The sequence below is a fragment of the Mustela putorius genome, unplaced genomic scaffold, assembly GCF_011764305.1.
Source record: "Mustela putorius furo isolate JIRA1106 unplaced genomic scaffold, ASM1176430v1.1 tig00537350_pilon_pilon_pilon, whole genome shotgun sequence".
NCBI classification, from domain to species: Eukaryota; Metazoa; Chordata; class Mammalia; order Carnivora; family Mustelidae; genus Mustela; species Mustela putorius.
The window spans coordinates 23,460,426-23,483,577 of record NW_025422471.1 but is presented as its reverse complement, the minus strand read 5'-3'; the positions used below and the strand labels follow the sequence as shown (position 1 = coordinate 23,483,577).

At 38.5% G+C, this 23,152-nt stretch overlaps 1 protein-coding gene across 1 annotated transcript in view; it reads left to right on the top strand.

Moving 5' to 3' along the window:
* Positions 1-23,152, top strand: part of SCAMP1 (secretory carrier membrane protein 1) — a 127,698-nt gene that overhangs the window by 14,875 nt on the left and 89,671 nt on the right. The window contains exon 2 of the mRNA XM_004766832.3: positions 18,308-18,385. Coding sequence (XP_004766889.1) covers positions 18,308-18,385 — 78 coding nt within the window. The remainder of the gene's footprint in view (positions 1-18,307; positions 18,386-23,152) is intronic.

Here is a 23,152-nt window from a genome sequence, read left to right as displayed (position 1 = left end):
TGAATGTTATTGCCTGGAATCACTTATGTCTCTTCAATTATCTGGCAGCTTGACTGGGCTAGATAGTTTAAGATGTCCTCAACTCAAGTATCTGGCAATTATCTGGGGTTGTCATTGGGGGCAGTTGGTTCTCTTCCACATGGCCTTTCTACTAGGAATAGCATGGACTTATTACGAAGTGGGAGTAGTGTTCGAAGAGGTCAAGAAGGGATGCTAAAGGCTTCTTGAGTCATTTCTTTTCTGCTACATTGTGTTAGTCAAACAAGACAAAAAGCCAGACCGTATTCAAAAAAGAATGGGAAGGATTAGATTGTACTCCTTGATGGGAGGAGCTTATGTTCCTTCTGATACAGAGCTGAAAAGATACACCCAGCATAAAACGGTGAGACAAGTACAGGATACCCCCAATAGACATTCCCATTCAAGTAGGGGGGGAATGGAAAACAGCAGTTCCTGGTCTGTGGGAAGTCTGAAATCCATCCAGGCCCATTTTTGAGGGTCTCCTAACTGGAACAGTGAATGTTCTTTGAATAGGGCCCAGTTCTGCTACCTGGAGGTCTTTTCCCTAATCTATTATTTTCTTCTGGTTTTGGTTCCACTCTCTAGTAAGTCCTTTTTTACTTATAGAAGTGTTTGCAGCTGAGGAGAAATATTTTCACAGTGCTTCTTATGCACTGAAATTTGGGAGTCCAGAAGCTTCTTTTCATTTTGAAGTATCACTGTTCCTTTTAGTCCAGTGTGGTCCATTTCTCTTAACAGTTTTTTGTTAATTTTACCAGGGTTCAAAGGATCCCTTAAAACACATCTGTAATTCATTTTGAGACCATCTTTTTTAAATTAAAGTAGAGTGTTAGGATGCTCTGCATCAGTACTATTTTTTTAAAAATTCTTTTTAAATATATTTAAAAATTTTTAAAAATTTATTTGTCAGAGAGAAAGCACACAGGCAGGCAGAGTGGCAGGCGGAGGCCAAGGGAGAAGCAGGCTCCCCGCTGAGCAGGAAGCCCAATCCTAGTACATTGGGATGACGACCCTAGCCCAAGGCAGCCCCCTAACCAACTGAGCCAGTCAGGTGTCCCTGCATCAGTATTATTTAGCCATGTAGGAAACTTTTTGTTCAGCTTGAGCATCTCCTTTGGCTACCAAAGGCTCTCAGGCAGGTTCAGTGGGAGGCTGTTAGTGTAGTGGAGTACCTCTTAGAGATGCTAAATGGCAAAACTAATATTTGAATGTGATTTTATTTTGGTATTGTGATTTTAACAATCTTAATTGAGATGGTGATGGTAAAAATTTTGAAAGTAAACAATTGCTGATATTAAAAATAAATTTTTTTGGCATACAGTTAATATTTAGTAGTGCTGAAATGCAGATCCAGGAAATTTATAGGGTATTTTTTTAAGATAAATCACTGGAGTCATATAGTTTCTGAAAAATTTATATTGGATTAATGAAATAAGTGATGAGTTCTAGCAATGAATTAACAATATTCTGTTCTTTTTTTTTTAATTCTTTTTTTTTTTTTAAAGATTTTATTCATTTATTTGACAGACAGAAATCACAAGTAGGCAGAGAGAGAGAGGAGGAAGCAGGCTCCCTGCTGAGCAGAGAGCCCGATGCGGGGCTTGATCCCAGAACCCTGGGATCATGACCTGAGCCAAAGGCAGAGGCTTTAACCCACTGAGCCACCCAGGCGCCCCAACAATATTCTGTTTTTGTCCAACCCACAGGTTTTGTCTTCAGTTCCAAGGGTGTATTTAAAGAGTGGTTTGAACAAAACAGGATGTGCCCAAAGAAGTGAGAATGGCCATGGGTCTGGAATCAGGTCTTGGAAGAGTAATTTAAGCTTAAATTACTCTGGGGTGTAGTCTACAGAAGGCTAAAGAGAAGTATGAGATATTCAGATACTTGAAGCGTTCTTGCTGGGGTGAATAAATCTGTTTTTGCTTCAGGAAAAAAAAGGTTTATTGGCAGAGTTTACATGAAGGTAAACTTTATCCTAAAATTTCTTTTTTTTTTTTTAAAGATTTATTTATTTATTTATTTGTGAGAGAGAGAGAGTGAGAGCGAGCACAGGCAGACAGAGTGGAAGGCAGAGTCAGAGGGAGAAGCAGGCTCCCTGCGGAGCAAGGAGCCCGATATGGGACTCGATCCCAGGACTCTGGGATCATGACCTGAGCCGAAGGCAGCTGCTTAACCAACTGAGCCACCCAGGCGTCCCTATCCTAAAAATTTTTTTAAAAGATTTTATTAGAGGGGCACCTGGGTGGCTCAGTGGGTTGAGCCTCTGCCTTCGGCTCGGGTCATGATCTCAGGGTTCTGGGATCGAGCCCCGCATCGGGCTCCCTGCTCAGCGGGGAGCCTGCTTCCCTTCCTCTCTCTCTCTGCCTACTTGTGATCTCTGTTTGTCAAATAAATAAAATCTTAAAAAAAAAAAAGATTTTATTAGAGAGTGAGGGAGAGAGAGAGAGAAGGAGCAGGGGCAGGGGCAGAAGGAAAGGGAGAAGCAAGACCCCTGGTGATCAGGGAGCCGGAAAGGGGGCTCTATCCTGAGACTCCAGGATCATGACCTGAGCAGAAGACTGACGTTTAACCGACTGAGCCACCCAAGTGCCCCTAAGATAAAGATTTTTAAAGATCTATTAGAATAGCCTGATGATGCTTTTTTTGGTATGGAGTTTTCAGCAGTTGAAGGAATTCAAGCGTTGATATACTAGAGTTGCTAAAGTAGAGTTCTTTGCGTTGCAAGGTTTTTTTTCTTCTTTGAAACCATATAATTGTTGCATTTTTATACCTGTGTGGATCATTTTGTGAGTGCATAAATTCTCTCCTGTTGTAATATGTTAGATAATGGGATTGCATCTGATCATAAAAGCTGGAGAGGTGGCTTTATATTTCAGGAGCCTGCTATGCTCTGAGCCTCAGTCCACTGAGGAAGCAGCCCAAGTGGTTGCTTAACATGGTAGATGATCATGTCCTCTGTTGTGTGACCCTTACCATGCTGTCCTTACTTGACGAATCTTAGCAAAGTTACTTGACCCAAGGAAAGCCATTCTCTGAGATGATCAGGAAGAGATAAGATTGCTTGGTGCAAAATTTTGCTCCAACAGTAATGGTGATAGTTAAGTGAACTATCTGTCTCAGGAACTTGAGCTGAAAGCACAGAGAAAAAAATCCTGTACTTATGGTGGGAATAACCATGGAATGAGAAGGGGAAGGGGCCAAATTAACTAATTATAGAACACTGGAGTACTAATTGACCAGGGTTTTTGAGGTTAATTTTCTATAATTCTTATTTATTATTAGAGCTGCTCTTGAACTACAAGAGAGGTTACCACATTTTGAAGAGTTCTAGTCTTTGAAACCTGGCACCCTTTTTCCTGTATGTATCTTAAAAATATCCTCCCTCCCCCCAGCATTCGAGGTGACTTGAGTCTGTTTTTTTTCAGTCATAATTGCCAAAAGGTTATTGCGAAGTAACATTTTCTTGACAAAAGCATGATAGAGTTAAACCTGTATTTAGATCAAATAGAGATCTAAATCTATATTTAGCTTTCCTTGGGCCAAGTAACTTTGCTAAGATTAGTCAAGTGAGGACAACATGGTAAATGAGAGAATACAGTTCTACATGATATAATTAAAACTGTGCTTAGTTTTTGGTAATAGGTAATGAAAACCCAAACACAAGGAGATGTTTTTAAATCACGAGGGGGAAATTTCCCAACTTTCAATAAGTGAAGGAACTAAAAGATGATTTGTAGGGGTACCACTCAGTTGTGTCTGTTGTACCACTCAGTTAAGTGTCTGTCTTTAGCTCAGGTCTTGTTCCCAGGTCCTGGGATCAAGCTCCACATTGGGCTCCCTGCTTAGCAGGGAGTCTGCTTCTCCTTTACCTCTTTCCCCGATTGTGGTTTTTCTTTCTCACTCATATACTTCCTCTCTCTCTCAAATAAGTAAAACTTAAAAAAAAAATGTGTAAAGGTTGGTTGGATTTGACTTTGTACCAAGTCCCCTTACCACTTTTATTCCATTTCATCTGTTCCCACCAAGACAGCCTGTAGTGCCATATAGTTTTTGCCTTCACATTATAGACAAGTGTTAGAGGCCTGTGTTCCCCTTCCTTGTGCAAGAATTGCCACAAGAACTCTTTATAAACCTGTATGAAGAGAGCAATCCAGTAATCTCTCTGGCATTTGGTTTTGAGTACTTTTTTTTTTCTCTTAAAGATTTTATTTATTTATTTGATAGACAAAGATCACAAGTAGGCAGAGAGGCAGGCAGAGAGAGAGGGGAGGAAGCAGGCTCCCTGCGGAGCAAAGAGCCTGATGCAGGGCTCCATCCCAGGACCCTGGGATCATGACCTGAGCCGAAGGCAGAGGCTTTAACCCACCGAGCCACCCAGGTGCCCCTTGAGTGCTTTTAAGAATTAGTAATGCCAGGGGCATTTGGGTGGCTCAGTCGGTTAAGTGGATGCCTTCAGCTCAGGTCATGATCTTGGGGTCCTGGGATCGAGCCCTGCTTCGGGCTCCCTGCTCTGGGGGGAGTCTACTTCTCCCTCTCCCCCGCCTGCCACTCCCCTTGCTTGTGCTCTCTCAATCTCTGTCAAATAAAATCTTAAAAAAAAAAATTAGTAATGCCTATTCATTACTATTTGATAGACTTTTGGGTAGTTGCCACTTTTTGACTATTATAAATACTGCTGCTGTAAACATTTCTGTACAAGTTTTCATTTGATACTTTTCTTTTTATTATTTTCTTTAAAGATTTTTATTTATTTATTTGACAGAGAGAGACACATCTAGAGGGGGAACCACAAGCAGGGGGAGTTGGAGAGGGAGAAGCTCCCTGCTCCACAGGGAGCCTGACATGGGATTCGATCCCAGGACCCCGGGATCATGACCCTAGCTGAAGGCAGACGCTTAAGGACTGAGCCTCCTATGTGCCCTGATGCTTGTTTTAGATGGAGTATGTAACTAGGAGCAGAATTTCTGGGTCATATGGTAACTATGTTGAATCATTTGAGGAACTAACTGCCAGACTGTTTTCCACAGGGTTGCTCTATTGTATTTTGCAACCAGCAGCAGATGAGGATTCTGCTTTATCTACATTCTCGTCAACATTTGTTATTATTTATGATTTATGATTCTAGCCATCCTGGTGGGTTTGGAATATCTTATTGTGGTTTTGATTTGCATTCCTCTAATGGCTATGTAGTGTTAGAGCTTTTTTTTTTTTTTTTAGGTTTTATTTATTTGACAGAGATCACAAGTAGGCAGAGAGGCAGGAAGAGAGAAAGAGAGGAAGGAAGCAGGCTCCCTGCTGAGCAGAGAGCCCAATGCGGGGTTCGATCCCAGGACCCTGGAATCATGACCTGAGCCGAAGGCAGAAGCTTTAACCCACTGAACCACACAGGGGCTCCGGTGTTGAGATTTTTTATGTGCTTATTGGTCATTTGTATATCTTCTTTGGAGAAATATCTATTCAGATCCTTCACCTATTTTTAAGTTCAGTTTTTTGTCTTTTTTATCACTGAATTGTAAGAGATTTTTATACATTCTTGATACAAGTCTTTTTTCTTCAATATTTTTATTTATTTGACAGAGAAATACCATGATAGAGGGAGCATAAACAGGGAATGGAAGAGGTGGAATCTGGCTACCTGCTGAGCAGGGAGTCTGATCGCGGGCTTGATGCCAGGACTCTGGGGTCATTACCTGAGGCAACGACTGAGCCACCCAGGGGCCCCTCGATACAAGTCTTTACTAAAGTACAGTTGACCTTGAAGAACAAAGTTTGAACTACATATTCACTTATCTTTTTTTAAAAGATTTTATTTATTTGACAAAGATCACAAGTAGGCAGAGGCAGGCAGAGAGAGGAGGAAGCAGGCTCAATGCTGAGCAGAGAGCCCGATGTGGGGCTCCATCTTAGGACCCTGGGATCATAACCCAAGCCGAAGGCAGAGGCTTTAACCCACTGAACAACCCAGATGCCCCAGTTCACTTATCTTAAATTGTAATCTCGCTCTGTCAAATAAATAAATAAAATCTTAAAAAAAAAAACTTAAAAAAAAAAGTTTAATGTAATGGGTTTATACTTGTTTTTGGAATGCAGTTAGGAACACATTTATCAATATTAACAATTTGATACTTTTTCTTACATATATTTTACAGAATATAGATGAATTATTGGATTTATTTTTGCAGATAAGCAAAAAATATTAGAGCCTCTTTACTAAACTAGGAATGTATATGATAAGATGAATTTTGAGTATTTGTAAAGTGACTTTACCTAAGCACACAGGGAGACAATAATATTCCAAAGTATGGACAATTTACACAAGGGACTTCCTTCTCTGTTGAGCAGTTAGTATATATGAAGTCTCAGTAGACCCTAGGAAGAAGGTGGAGCGGGGTGGACTCAAAGATAAGGTAGACTTTGATCTTGCCTTTCTTTTTAAAGATTTTATTTATGTATTTGACAGAGATCACAAATAGGCAGAGAGGCAGGCAGGGGTGGGGAGGGGAGGGGGAAACAGGTTCCCTGCTGAGCAGAGAGCCCAATGTGGGGCTCTATCCCAGGACCCTGAGATCATGACCTGAGCCGAATGCAGAAGCTTTAACCCACTGAGCCACCCAGGCACCCCAAGATTTATATATTTTAGAGAGAACAAGAGCAAGCGTGGGTCGGTGGGTGCAGAGGGAGAGCGTCTTCAAGTAGAATTCATGCTGAGTGTTGGGCTCAATCCCAGGACCTATGAGATCATGACCAGAATTGAAACCAGGAGTCAGACCCTCTACCAACTGAGCCACCCAGGTGCCCCTTCCTTTGGCTATCTTCTAATGGTGGTTAGAATCCTCATGTGGTGATTTGGAATACATGTGGAAAGCAGTGAGAAATGAAAGTAGGAGGTACAGGAAAACAGCATCAGGAATTTTGGTTAGAGATGGCCAAGGGCTAGTATTCTACTATAATGTTACCACCATTTAGCAATTTTACTAAAGCTTTTGAGGCTTGTCTTAGATTGATTTCATCAGTCTTGTGGTTTTATTTATAGCATAGCACGCTTAATTTTTGGCATCTGAAGTAATCGTAAATTTTAGTGAATTGTTTACAGGTCAATGGTGTATTGTAAAAATGCAAATTGATGTATTCCCCAAGGTTAAAAGAAGTATATTATATACTTGTATTTGATTAAAAAATTTTTTAAAGATTTTATTTATTTATTTGACAGAGAGAGATCACAAGTAGGCAGAGAGGCAGGTGGCGGGGTGTGGGGGGAGCAGGCTCCCTGCTGAGCAGAGAGCCCGATTCGGGGCTCAATCCCAGGACCCTGAGATTGTGACCTGAGCTGAAGGCAGAGGCTCAACCCACTGAGCCACCCAGGTAACCCTAGAAATGTTTTCTTTATGGAAACATTTGTGTTTGAGTCTCAGGGGAACTTAATCACCATTTAGCATTGAGTTCATAAGAAAATGTTCTGTGAAGTACATGTTTTACAGACAGGTATTTCTGTATTTTTAGCCTGGTATTAGGGACATTAGAGGAAGGAGTAAATCAAATTTGTGGAGGTTTGTCCTCACTTGTTAAGGGTGGGTCTGGAACCAGGCCATCTCAGTTTGCTTCTTTATCTCTTCCTTGAGTGACCTTAGGCAAATTACTGAATTTTTCTGCCTTCAATACTTTTTTTTAATATTTCTTATAGGAATATTTCTTTTGAATTAAGGCAAAGATGGGAAGTTCTTAAAATAACAGAGGAAATAATGGTGTAAGATTATCTTTGGTTATAGCATGTGATTATTCTTCTTTTATTTTATCCTTAAATTGCCTATATTTTCTCAGATGGATTTTTATTAACTTTTAAACTTTTTGTTTTAACAGAAATAGTAACAAAAACAAAACACAAATTACTGGTTGTATTACCAAGCTTAGACATTTCAGAGGCTGTTATAGATCAGAACATGAACTGAGGGTAATAAGGAAAGGTCATTGTATTTTTATGACTTACGTTTTGTTTAAATGTTAGAAAGTTTTGCATTTGTTTGCTTAATGTTGATGATTTTTGGAGAGGTCATCTGTTTTATTTTATTTATTTATTTATTTATTTTTTATTTACATTAAGACCTAATAGTTTTGAAAGCTTATGATTGCTTTTTGAAGTCATGGGACACTAGCAGGAGATGAATCCCTCGTGTCACAACTGGAACTTGAAACATTTGACTCCCATGGAATATAGTTGTACGAAATGCCTGGCTTTGGTGGTGTTTTGATTTTAAGTACTGGCCTGGGTACTTATACTGGGTTTTAAGTACTCTTAACAAGAGTTGGTGGTTAACTTGGTGGTTAACAGGAGAAATTAATTTAGCCAGATTTTGTTTCATAAGGTAGTGTTCTATGAAGTATACATTTATTCTCAGATGGAAAAATTAATTTAAAAGTTCACTGCCCATAATATGACAAAAAAAAAAACAAACCAACCAAACAAACAAAACCCAAGACCTTTTAAAATTTGTTCATAGGTCTTTGGTTGTCATGTTTAGTGGTAAATTGTTCTGGTAATTTCAGTATTTGGTACGTTAAAAGATAATGATCAAAAACTCATTAGTCTTTTTGAAGAACTACTGTGTATGATAAATCAACTTTTTCTATATAAAAGTTTAACAGTTTATTGAAAAATGAGGGCTGTTTTTGTGGGAAGAGTGCTGTTCTCTGACTACTAGGCTATCATAGTCAAAGGTGATTGAACTTGTAGGTCATTGACAGAAATATGGCCAATTATTTTCCTGTTCTTCATGATACCTTTTTTTCTTCTGAAGTCTCTAGATTTCAGTGCATTAATACTGGGGCACATAGCTGTATTAGCTACCCAGTTTCTCAAATATCAGAAGAAATTTTGGTGATTTAGTATAACAGGAAATTCTGGTGCTATTTTGGTCCCTGATAGCTAATACCCCTGCCCCCTCTATCCTGATTTCTTGACTAATGAGTATTTCTCTTTAATGAATGATGTGGTATTTAGATTTTGAAGACTTAGAGATTTATAGCTGGTTGGCAACATTTATTCTAAGAAATATTACATCTGATTATCTTTTTAAAATATAGCTTTGAGATATAATACATATACTGCACAGTTCACCCACCTAAAGTATACAGTTTAGTGTTTTTTAGTATATTTGCAGTTCTGCAGTCATCACTATGAACTTTAAAAACTTTCATCACCACAAAAAGAAACCCCATTGGCAGCAATCATTCTCCATTTTCCTCCAAATTCCACTAGCCCTCGGCAGCCACTAATATGCTTTCTGGGAATTTCTTATAAATGGAATCGTGTACTATGTAGTCTTTGATTGGCAGCTTTCACAGAGCATAATGTATTGAAGGTTTATGCATATTGTAGCATGTATCAGGACTTCATTTCTTTTTATTAGCAAATAGCAATTTTATTGCATGGATATACAGTATATTTGTCAGTTGATATAAATGAGGAATATTTGTGTACAAGTTTTTGTGTGGGCCCAGGTCTTCATTCCCTTGGTTATTATATACCTAGGAGTGGAACTGCTAGGTACTTTGGTAACTTCCAAAATGACTGTACCGTTTTACATTCCCACCAGCACATTAGTTTTTTCATACCCTTACCACCACTTGTCTCTGTCTTGTTTGTAGCTATTCTAGTAGGTGTGAAGTAGTATCTCATTAAATCTGCTTGGGTGTGATTGCTTCAGTTATTTTAATTTACTGATTTGGGTTCACAAAAATTAGTCTGTGAGTTGCTTTTAGATTTGAGTAAGACTGTCAGGACTTGTAATGAAAATGGCAACCAGTTTTTAAGTCATGATTTACTGAATAATTTCTAGTAATTATTAAGCACTTTTTTCGATCTCTTATAAAAGATTTGCCAAATGTTGTTTTAGAGTCTTGCCGAGATTTTTAATGGCTTCTTATAGTTCCTTTGGTTTTTAAAGAATAATTGGAGCATTTAGAAATAAGTAATTCTCCAGGTAAGTGGAATTCTCAGTATTTGTTAAATTCATGTGGTTATAGTAGCTCTGAGAAGTACAAAGTAGGAAAAAAATTAACTCTCTGAAGGCAGGGCATCTCATAACCTCTAGGTTGGGACTTTTATTTAATCAAGTTGCCTAGACTAGTGTATAATATTGGTAGGATTAAGTAGAACTATTGAAGAGTATTTTAATTAAGTTTTGTGGAGCAATGCCAAGTTTAAGCCAGCCTTTTTCTTTTGAGGAGATATTGTTTTAAACATAAATTTGTTTTCTTTATTACATTTTCTTCTGAGAACTCAGTTTCGGGGTCAGATTTGAATTTGAAAGTTATATGACTTTGGCCAAATTACTTTTAACATGTGTGAGGTGGTAGTGTTAGCAGTGAAGGAAAGGATATAGAATTTAAGTCATATGGCTGTTCTGAGGATTAAATGACATAATTAAATAGTCTAGTAGTGTGCTAAAATAGATGAATTCACTTTTTCTCCTTCAATTTGTCCTTGCTTTAGCCTTTAGTTTTCACATATGCTTGATAGAATTAAAAATATATATTTTCTTCTAAATGTTTTTAATATTCAAATTATTGACTTCTAGCATGTCATGTATAAAAAGGTATGAGGTAAGTGAAAAAGTGTAGGAAAAGCCTGCTGCTGTGTTATGTGAAGACAGTGGATTAGGAAGCTTCTGATCAGGTCTCTTGTCTTTTTTTTTTTTTTTTTTTTTTAGATTTTATTTATTAGTGAGAGAACGTAAGCAGGAGAGGGAGAAGCAGACTCTCTGATGAGCAGGGAGCCTGATGCAGGACTTGATCCCAGGTGTCTGGGGTCATGACCTGAGCTGAAGGTGGATGCTTAACCAACTGAGCCACCCAGGTGCCGCTCTTGTCATCGTTTGTGATTTTTGAAAAACTTACAGGAAACTCGGCTTTAAATATGAGTTTCTTTTTTTCTGTTTGACTAACACAATTGAATTTGTCCACATGGGTGAAAGTGAAATTATAAGCCAATCTTGAATAAATTGCACTGCTTCACTCAGAACCATCCAGTGGAGGGGTGCCTGGGTGGCTCAAGTTAAGCATCGAACTCTTGATTCTGGCTCTAGTCATGATCTTAGGGTCATGAGAGAGAGTCTCCCAACTAGCTCCCCACTCAGCAGGGAGTCTCTTTCTACCTTTTCCCCTACTGGTGTGCTCTCTTATGCTCTTTCTCTAAAATAAATCTTAAAAAAAAAAATTATCCAGTAGAAATATAATTTGTGCTATGTATGTAATTTAAAATAACCTAGTAGCCATTTGGGAAAGAACCACGTGAAATTCATTTTAATAATTTGTTCTACCCCATACATACAAAATATCTTTTCAATACATAATTAGCATAAAAAATCATTAATGAGGGGCACCTGGGTGGCTCAGTGGGTTAAGCCTCTGCCTTCGGCTCAGGTCATGATCCCAGGGTCCTGGGATCGAGCCCCACATCGGACTCTTTGCTCAGCAGGGATCCTGCTTCCCTTCCTCTCTCTGCCTGCCTCCCTGCCTACTTGTGATCTCTGTCAAATAAATAAAAAATCTTAAAAAAAATCATTAATCAGATACTGTACATTGTTTTGTGCCAGATCTTTGAAATCAGAAACATGGTGTGTTCTATACATACTGCATTTGTGTATGTACATATACATATATATATATACACACATCAACATCAATTTGGATTAGTTATATTTCAAGAGTCATGTGTACTAGTGATCGATAAATGTTCATACTTAAATCTTTCTTATTGCAGATTTTATTGAAATACAGTTAGTGGCAGTAAACTGTCTTTACATAGTTTTAGCAGGAACATGAAATGACAGAGAACATTGATATCCACCTGTTTCTGTTTTAAAGCATGGAGACATGCTCAGGTTACCTCAGGTAACAGATTTATTGAAAGGATTGTTGAGGGAGGAAAGGTACCCAAACAGAGTCCATCTCTGCAGTGGTAGTGAAACAGTCTCTGGAAGCTAACCATGTGTTTCTTCAAATAGCCTCTTCTCCTCCCCCACCATTCACCGCCCTCCCACCAAGGAGTGGAGGTCATTTTCATGTGAAATCAGCGTTTATAAAACATAAAAATTATACTGTACTGATGTAAGTGAAGGTTAGGGGGCTGATCTCTGCCATCCTCCTTTCCCTCTTCTGCTCTTCTCCTACTTCTTTTTCCTTCACTTTGAGGCCCTTCTGAGATCTTCTGGACAGTGAAAACTCCTGCAACACCAAGTCATTTCTCACCAACTGGAATAGCAGTAACTCTGTTGGCCTTGTTTTTCTTTGGTCACACATTGGCAACCCTAGTAATTGCCATTCCCCTCAGATTCTGTTCCGCTGTTCCCTTTTCTGGTCACCTTCTTTTTAGCTTCTATTTGTCTTTTTACCATAACTAGTGTCAGCTTCTTCTGCTGCTACTAATTACCAATCTTTATGTCTCCTATTCAAGTAGCTCAAGAAATAGCATCTAATTGATCAGCTATTGTCCGATATATAGTCACTTCTGTTGGGGTCTACCAGACTTCCCCCTCCATTTCTAAAAATGGCTGCCTTTGGCACAAAAGCCTATTCCTCACCCTTTAACATGCAGCTGAGATAACAGGGTCACATGACACAAAGGTGAGCAAAGAATTTCTGGTTGCTTTCCTCACAAGGTGCCTGTGGGTATTTTGGCCTATTCACCATATATGATGTACTATACTTTCTTAATATCTCAGTTAATTATAAATGGAAAGCTCTTTTTGTTTTGTCTTTAGCTTGGTAGTAGTGGTAATGATAATAGTCACTATCACTGAGGACTTTCTATGTGCAGGAATAGTAGCAATCATTTTATATGTAGCAACTCATGAGCTCTATGATACATTTTACTGGTGAAGGAACTGAATCACATTGATGTATGAATTGCCTTGTTCAAAGCTTACAGCTTTTATTTAGTGTGAGTGGGATTTGAATATAGGCAGTCAGCTTTTTTCCAAATGGGAAAGACTTAAAATCTATAGCTTAACATTTCAGAGCTTCAGCTGACCAGGACAATATCTATCAGAATTTTCCCCTATTTTACAGATGAGAAAATTGACAGGTTAGGTATCTTGCCTAAGGTCACAGAGTCTAGTCATTGTTAGGAGCTCAGAATTTCTAATTCCTAGACTAGTACTCTATTACAGAACAAGTACCTATGATACATGAAGTTTTTAGTGTTGATCTTGTAACTCAAACCTGTTAAGTGTCAGCAGATACAGTAAGTGGATACATAATATATGGTTGTACACAATCGTTCACGTAGGCTATTATGTTATTAGACTAGCTTGAAGATAGTGTATATATGGAGAAGAGAAGAATAAGCAGGGTATTGAAGTTGATTAGCTACAAAACTTTTTTATTTACTTCATCTCCTTGCATCTAGCTGAAGGTGAAAGTACTTTTTGCTAGCTTAGAATCTTCCTCAATTGGACATTTCTCCATCATTCCACACATAACCTCTCAGGAGGATGTTATGTGTTATGTGTGGAGTGATGGAGAAATGTCCAATTTAAGGCATGGTGGATGAAATAATTTGAAATATAATGAAGGCACACTACCTCAGAAGGTTTGGTAAAGAACCTCGGATTAAAGATGTAAAATAGCTAATTATGCTACATGTGAAATTTTACTCTCTTTGAAAAAATTTATTTTTATCAGCCATCTCAATTTTTTTAAAAAGATTTTATTTATTTATTTGAGACAGAGACAGTGCGAGAGAACATGAGCGAGGAGAAGGTCAGAGGGAGAAGCAGACTCCCCATAGAGCTGGGAGCCCAATGTGGGACTCGATCCCGGGACTCCAGGATCATGACCTGAGCTGAAGGCAGTCGTCCAACCAACTGAGCCACCCAGGTGCCCAGGCATCTCAATTTTTAAAAAGATTTTATTTCTTTCTTTGAGAGAGAGAGAGAATGAGAGGGGAGAAAGTCAGAGGGAGAAGCAGACTCCTGGTGGAGCTGGGAGCCCATTGTGGACTTGATCTCAGGACTCTGGGGTCATGACCTGAGCCAAAGGCAGTGGCTTAACCCACTGAGGCACCCAGGCATCTCAGTTTTTAATGAAATAGGACTATGAAGTAATTGGCTTACTAAGGTGTTAGCAGAGTAGCCTTAGCTTAGGGCTGCCTGGGTGGCTCAGTAGGTTGAGTCTCTGCCTTTGGCTCGGGTCATGATCTCATGGTCCTGGGATCAAGCCCCTAGTTGGGCTCTCTGCTCAACAGGGAACCTGCTTTCCCCCCTCTCTCTGCCTGCCTCTCTGCCTACTTGTGTTCTCTCTGTCAAATAAATAAATAAAATCTTAAAAAAAAAGATTATTCATTATTAAATCTTAAGCTTTGTTGTTTTCTTCCAGTTTACAGACTATCGCTTCCTTAATACTGTCTACGTATATTAAAACAAATTTGAAAATGATAAGTCATGTAGTAATTCAGAGATAGCAGTTTTTCCTAAATCATTCTTGGTAAATCCTGTACATATTCTATTGCTTTGTCACCTAATACTACATTGAGGAGAAATTCCAGACCAACTAGAAGTGAACTCAGTTCAGTTGACACAGTGATTTTGTTAAACTGCCCATTAACTCTCAGCCTGGATTAAACCCTTCTAGAATCTAGAAGGAAACCAAGTACATTTTCATTATGTAGTTAAAAGTAGAAAATTGGAAGAATGATTTCATTCTGCATCTCTTTGGAGCTAAGTTATACCTTAGGCAGGAGTTAAAAAAATTTAATGTGAATTTTAGGACACTTGATAATTTGCTCTGTGTATTTATAAAATGAGAATTTGGACTCCTTGGACTCACTGTACTTTGCTAGTATTGAAAGAATGACATCTTTTCATCTTTTTTTTTTTTTTTAAGATTTTATTTATTTGACAGTGAGAGAGGGAACAGAAGCAGAAGGAGTGGGAGAGGGAGAAGCAGGCTTCCCGAGGAGCACGGGGCCTGATGTGGGGCTGTATCCCAGGACCCCAGGATCATGACCTGAGTCAGCAGATGCTTAATGACTGAGCTACTGATTTTTTTTTTTATCTTGTTAACCATTTAAGTAAACACATACACATTAATTTTTTTCTTAAATAAGAATAAGAAGTAACATTTTATTTATATTGTTCTGCATCTTTTCCACTTATTCTATGGCAGTGTATAGATGTTCTTATAGTATTTTACAACTGCGTAATGCTCAACTGCATAGTACTTTATCATGTATGTGTACCATAATTTCTTCAACTGTATTCTATTGGTAGGCATTTAGGTTGCTTCCAGTCTTTTGCTAAATTCCTAGAAGTGAGATTGTTGGTCAAAGTATAAATATAGAGGGTGTCTTGGTGGCTCAGTGGGTTAAAGCCTTTGCCTTCGGCTTGGGTCGTGATCCCAGGGTTCTGGGATCAAGCGCTGCATCAGGCTCTCTGCTCAGCGGGGAGCCTGTCTCCTCCTCTCTCTCTCTCTGCCTGCTTCTCTGCCTACTTGTAATCTCTCTCTGTCAACTACATAAATAAAATATTAAAAAAAATATGTAAATATAGATGTAATTTTGCTGACTATTGCCAACTGTCCCTCCATAGAGTTGTAATAATTTCTCTTTCCATTAGTAATGTAGGAGAATTCTTATTTTTCTTACACTTTTGTCACTTGGCTATGTTAGACTTGTAGATTTTTTCTAGTCTGATAGATGAGAAATACAATGTTAGGGTAGCTTTAATTAGTATTTCCCTTATGAGTGAGATCATCTTTTCCCTTAAGTTTTTGAACTAGCTTCATATTTGTTCACTCCCCCCCCGCCAGAGTATTTTTTTTCCTTTTCTTTCTTTCTTTCTTTTTTTTTTGTAAAGATTTTAATTTATTTATTTGACAGAGAGAGGCACAGTCAGAGAGGGAACATAAGCAGGGGGAGTGGAGAGGGAAAAGCAGGCTTCCCACTGAGCAGGGAGCCCAATGTGGGGATGGGGGTTTGGGGGGTGGGGGAGTGGTAGATCCCAGGATGCTAGGATCATGGCCTGAGCCAAAGGTAGACATATAATGCCTGAGCCACCCAGGTGCCCCTCAGGGAGTATTTCTTGATTAATACTGGTGTTACTATCCTGAGGAATTACTCTTTGGATTTTTTTTTTTCTCTTTGGGAGTGGCAATTATCACTCAAGCAGTATTACTATGCATGTATGATTAAATAAACAGGACCTAATCATGTATTTTTTGTATTTAAAGAAGTGACCGGAGCGCCTGGGTTGCTCAGTGGGTTAAAGCCTCTGTCTTCAGCTCAGGTCATGATCCCAGGGTCCTAGGATAGAGCCCTGCATCGGGCTCTCTGCTCAGCAGGGAGCCTGCTTCCTCCTCTCTCTCGGCCTGCCTTTCTGCCTACTTGTGATCTCTGTCTGTCAAATAAATAAATAAAATCTTAAAAAAAAAAAAAGTGACCTTCTAGTTTGGGAAAGGGGACTTGTATGAAGATCATCATGAGTCAATGAAATAAATGCTGGTGAAAATAAATGCCAAGCTCTGTGGAAGCACTTAGACTGGAATGCAGTTACTTGGGTATCAGCAATTTTATTAGTTAGCATGTGAAGTGTTCTTCAGATTGCGTCTTTAAGGAAGAGGAGATCACTAGGGTTATCCTACCTTTGTGTATTCCTGCCAGAGGAAGCAATGCCAAGGAAGAATATGGTGCTGAGGACTCCTAGGTCACCTGGTTTTGTGGGTAGGGATAAGAGATGTGGGCATTGAGACTGCATCTGGACCAATGGGATGTGGTAAGTCTCTACCTGTTGATCCTAAACCCACTTCTTAAAATTATTTTTTCATTTTTTATTTTATCTTATTTTATTTTTTAAGAAATCTCTGCACCCAGCATGGGGCTCAAACTCAAAACCTTGAGATCATATATTCGTGTTTCTATTAATTTTCTCCCTGAGGCATACATTGTCTCTTGATAATCTTCCTGCTCCTCACGTTTTTGAATAAACTTGGGAAGAGAATGCTGGGAAGTAGAGTGATTGCATTCCCTCCTTCCCTCCTTTTTGAGCAAGCTTAAAATTTTACTTTTGTCTGTGCCATACTTTAAATTTATTATTACATCTTCCTTATTGCCAAGTTTAAGGCTCCTTATGCAATAGCTTGTTTGACTTGGTAGAGAGGAAGATCTGTCTAGGGGAAGGACCTTGTGGCAGAGTTTATTAGTCTGGAAAGCTCGGTGGTCAGTTCCCTTGTATCTCATTTTGAGGAATTTGTATTTTGTCTTGAGAGAGCCTCTAAAAAATTTGAAATGTGTGGGGAACTGAGGAGAGGGCTTGGAGGAGGGGAATGACAAGATAAGCTTTTCATTTAGGGAGGTAATTTTGATACTGTGTTGAGGAAGATGGATTGGAGAAGGTGCAGCATAGGTGAGAGAGCAGTGCTTCTCCAAGCAGAAGCAGCATCACATGGTAATTTTTTAGAAATAAAGATTCTGATGCCCCATTCCAGAACCCTGGGGGTGGGTGCAGCAATCTGTATTTGGTTCTGATGCATGCCAAAGCTTGGAACTAGGGATTGAAAAGTCAATGAGGCTGTATTAAAGTTTGCTAATGCTTTTTCATGTTAATTATATAATTGGTTTTTGTTGAGATGTTCATTACGTTTGTGTCTTACATTTATTCACAAGAAAAGTAGATGAACTCTCTAGCATTTGGGGACTTATTTGAAAGCCTAATTCGAAAAGCTGGGATAGTATGGTAAAATATTATAGTTGGAAAAGGAGAAACAGTACAGGACAAAGTAAACGGTAGTCAAACAAAACTGTTGGGTAGAATACAAGTGGTGCTTAATTTTGGATGTGGTATATGTTGCCTGTATATGACATTGATTTGTAATATGGTGTTTGTATCAGCAGTAGGGAAAACTGATAGAAGATACTGTAAAAAAAAAAAAAAAAACAAACGGGGGGTGCTGGGGGGAACATGAACTCATTGTGGAATCCAAAGGAAAGGATGGTGGGTGTGCCCAAGATTTGCTAAGATGCTGTGCAGTCAGTTCCACATAACTGTTTTCTTTCTTTATATAATAGCAGCTGATTTGCATCTAACCCAGTTTTTTCACTGAGGGTATGAGGGCTGTGGGTATAAATTTCAACCTTGTTGGAATGGGACTGAGTAAATCTGATAATCTTCTTTGTTCTCCTCTGTTAGCTTTGCTTGTTGACCAAAAGTACAGATAGAGAAAGTTCTTTGTAACTATCAAAACTGTGCCTTAAAGAGTAAGTAATCTTTTTTTTCTCCTTTGAATTTTATTCCAGGACCCATCAGTTACACAAGTGACAAGAAATGTTCCACCAGGACTTGATGAATATAATCCATTCTCGGATTCTAGAACAGTAAGACTGTCTTAATTGGACTACTTTTAAATGTTGAAATTAAATAGAAATTTGTATTTTGGTTATAATTTTTTAGTCGATGGATTAAACTTGTATTAAATAAGCTGTTAGTGTTTAATTTATAATTTAGAAAGTTAAATGTTTTTAAACAGAAAGGAATATCAGTAATAATTGGAAGTTACCATGATGATCCCAATGAAACACTACAGATTTTCTTTTATGTTCTACATTGCTATTATTCCCTCTAATAAGTCAATATTACTATAGTTCTTTAAATAGGAGAAGGAACTACTTTTTGGTGTAAGTGGTGTCTTCATGGTAAAGTAGGGGTGATGTTTTCTTATAAAACAGAACATTCTACTCTGTGGTAGACAGAACCTCTGGAACTTTACCTGGCTTAGGAACATACTCTCCTCAAAATTTAGTCTTGATTTATGTAGGGGTATGAAAAAAAGCCTTTAGAAACAGGGTTCCTCCATCCTGGATGCATACTAGAAGCACCTGGAGAATTTTATTACATTTCTCATTAGGACCCTACTCTTTCACTATTAGGGCACTTGTGTTTTTTGTTGTAGCTGTTTTGGTGATTTTATTCACCAAACTGAATTCAAACTGATTTTATTCACTCAAAACTGAGCCAGTTTTGAGAACTATTGAGGTAGGTTCTGTTGAGAATTCTTCCCCAAAATTTCTTTGGCAAATAATTTTGTTACTGTATTTTGAGTCTTCAGTGTAATTCATATTCTCAAGAGGTCTCATAGTTTAAACACCATTGGCTTTTGAAATATAACTCATTATGGTGAAGATACTGAAGTTCTTTTTTTTTTTTTTAAAGATTTTATTTATTTATTTGACAGAGAGAGATGACAAGTAGGCAGAAAGGCAGGCACAGAGAGAGGAGGAAGCAGGCTCCCTGCCGAGCAGAGAGCCTGATGTGGGGCTCGATCCTAGGACTCTGAGATCATGACCTGAGCCCAAGGCAGTGGCTTAACCCACTGAGCCACCCAGGCGCCCTGATACTGAAGTTCATAAGTTGCATACTTGGTTTTGCAGATCAGTGTAATTATTGTTACTTGATCATCTCTTCCTGATGTGTGTTTTCCATAGTCTGGAAAATAATTCTCAAAGATATTGTAGGTTTTAGATTAGAAATTTATTCAGAATGTTTTATATTAACATTTTAGTTTAGGAGGAGCTTTGTACAAAGTAAAAGCATTAAAATAAGAATGAACTTTTACATTTCGCTTTCTTTCACAGCCCCCTTTTTTATAAAATATTTATTTATTTATTTGAGAGAGAAAGAATGAGAGAGGGCGAGTGTGAGAGGGGGAAATCAGAGGGAGAAGAGAACCCCCTGCTGAGCAGGGAGCCCAATGTGGCAGGGTCATGACCTGAGCCGAAGGCAGTTGCTTAACCAACATACAAAATGAAACACTTAGATTTGATAGAGTATCAGAACCAGGGAAATGTAAATTATTGTAACACGTGCATTTTCCACTGAACTTTTTTATATAATTGAAATTGTATTTGAAATAATAAAAAAAAATTCATTTGTTTTCTCTATGGTATCAGAAACTTGCCTTTTTTTTCTTTTTTCTTTTTTTTTTTTAATGTTGTGACTATTTTCCAAAACAGTTTAGGTATATTTGGATAATTGATTTAAATGATATGTTAGAACTCAATCCAGATACTGTTTTGGTTGATTAGTGGTATTCATATTTGTTTTAGAAAAATATTAGTGAAAATCAAGCTTCTGAATTGTTGCTTGGTGTAGTGAACTACTTAAGGTCAGGAGAGAAGATCTATCAGCAGATTCAATGAATGTATAAACTATAAGATTTAGAAAAAGTTTCTGTTTTATGTTTTTTTCTTAGGTTTTCTTTTATATTTAGTTTTATGTTTGAATGGAACCGAAGGTATTTAATGAAGGCAACAAATAACTTTTTTTAAAAAAGATTTTATTTATTTGACAGAGGATCACAAGTAGGCAGAGAGGCAGGCAGAGAGAGAGAGGAGGAAACAGGCTCCCCGCTGAGCAGAGAGCCCGATGTGGGGCTTGATCCCAGGACCCTGAGATCATAACCTGAGCTGAAGGTAGAGGTTTTAACCCACTTAGCCACCCAGGCACCCCAACAAATAACTTTTTTAGAAAGAGTTTTCATTTATTTATTCATTTGAGAGAGTGCAGTGAAAAACACAAGTCTGGGGGAGAAGCAGAGGGAAGGGGAAAGCAGGATCAGTGGGATCATGTCCTTTACTGAAGGCAGACACTCAACCAACTGAGCCACCGCAGGCATCCTGTAAATATTTTAATAATAAATTACATACTCACTTGATGTTACGAATTCAGAGAAAGGAGTTGTCCCAAGATACATCACAATATAGACTGGCGAGTGTGTTGGCAGTATAAAGGAGGGCTCTTGAGCACTTGAAATGTGGCTAGTCTGAATCGAATGTGCTTTAAAATGGAGTGTAGTCTTTTTATTACAAAAATAAAGTTACAAAATAATTTTTTGTGTGAACTCAAAATGCATTTTCCTACTGAAAATTATGTTGAACATGGTGGGTAGGTTTCCTGGCCTACCTTCTAAAATTTAGTGAATAAAATACTAGAAAAATTGGCTTATCCTTGAACTGTTATGTATTTATGGGGGAATGCTTTCCTTTGAAACAAGGTAATAGTTTAAAATGTCTACTACAGGGACGTCTGGGTGGTTCAGTTGGTTAAGCAGCTGCCTTCGGCTCAGGTCATGATCCCAGCGTCCTGGGATCGAGTCCCACATCGGGCTCTTTGCCCCGCGGGGAGCCTGCCTCTCCCTCTGACTCTGCCTGCCACTCTGCCAGTGCTCTCTCTCTCTGACAAATAAATAAATAAAATCTTAAAAAAAAAATGTCTACTACAGCGTGACTGTCACTAGTTTCAGTCACTGGTAATGACATTTATAGCTTCAAACAGAATTTCTTCTGGTAGGTATTGAAACATAGGAATTAGGGCCACCTGTGTGTGTGTGGAGGGGAGTGTAGTGCTCCTTAATATAGATTCCAAGTGACATATCTCAGGGCCTAGTATACTGTAACATTTTTATTTTCTTCAGGAATATGTTGCCTCCTTTTCTTTCTGTTCTACCAGTTGTTGCCATATATGATTTCAGTCACGTAAACCAGCAACAGGATCTCTATCTTCTGGATACAGGGGAAAAAATTCTAAGTATTGGCATGGCCATTTTTTTTTTTTTAAGTTTTATTTATTTATGACAGAGAGAGTGAGAGAGGAAACACAAGCACAGGGGAACTGGAGAGGGAAAAGCAGGCTGTCAGTAGGGAGCCCGATATGGGGCTCTATCCCAGGACACGGATCATGACCTGAGCCAAAGGCAGACGCTTAATAACTGAGCCATGCAGGTGCCCCACATTTTTTTGTTTTTGAAAGGCTAGTTTTTAAAGTAAGCTCTATGCCTAATAGGGGGCTTGAATTCCCCATTCTGACCAACATCAGGTCACATGCTGTACTAAGCCAGCCAGGCATCCCGGCATGCTGATAATTTTGACCATTAGGAAAAAGTAAATAATTGGTTTATATAAGAACTGCTTCTAACATAATTCTGGACATTAGAATCCAGCCATAAGACCTGGATTCTAAACTAGACCCTACCACTGATAAGTTGGTGACTTTAGGCAAACCACCTAGTGTCTTTGGACATCCTTTTTTTTTTTTTTTTTTTTTTTTAAATGGGTCAGGATGGGAGAGGAAGATGTTGAGTTAAATAGTTTTAAGATCAGTTTCTTTTGAAAATGGCTGAAACTTTTAGCTCAGGGACTAACTGAATATATTTGTACACAGTAGTTTACTTATCTTCAATACTATAAAAGCATTTTCTACACAGTAATAACTGTATTTTCTCTTGCTTTTCGTTTCTTTTTATATCTTTTCTCCTTTGCTTCTTACTGTCTTGTCTTTGTTGGAGCTGATTATCTGTCCCTATGGAACCAATCTTCTTTGTTTCTCTTTTTATTTAATGTTAACTATTGCCTTCTATCGTCCTGTCTAGCCAAGTGTCATTGGCTAGAAACATCTGAGTCTTCTTTGGCTCAAATAGCTTCTTTTCCTATCTATTTGCCACATTCTGTCACTTGTATCTTCAGGAGATATTACCTGTCTTTCTCATTCCTACTAAACCACCCTAATTCAAGTACTCAATGTGAAATAATACAATGGCCTATTTTACCTTTCTCCAGTTTATCTCCTTTCAGCTTACATTCTACATTCAGTCATTATTATCTTTTTAAAAAAGATTTTATTTATTTATTTGACAGAGAGAGAGATCACAAGTAGGCGGAGAGGCAGTCAGAGAAAGAGAGGAGGAAGCAGGCTCCCTGCTGAGCAGAGAGCCCGACTCAGGACTCAATCCCAGGACCCTGGGATCATGACCTGAGCCAAAGGCAGAGGCTTTAACCCACTGAGCCACCCAGGTGCTCCACATTCAGTCATTATTGTCACTCCCTTGCCTTCCCTTCTCTTCCTTACTTTGACATAATTTCTGGGCTAAAACACAGGTGGTGCTGATTATATACAGTTCTGTCTACTTCTGCTTTCTACCCTAGCAACTAAATATGGCTGGAGAAAGCATGTCAGAGGGTCTCACTTTTGGTTACTGACCAGCTCAGTAGAGTACTAGAACACTGAATATTCTGGTTATGTAATTGTCCAGCTTCTTCTTCCTCTCTCCTCATCTGTAAAATCTCTTCCTTTATGCTCACTCTTAGATG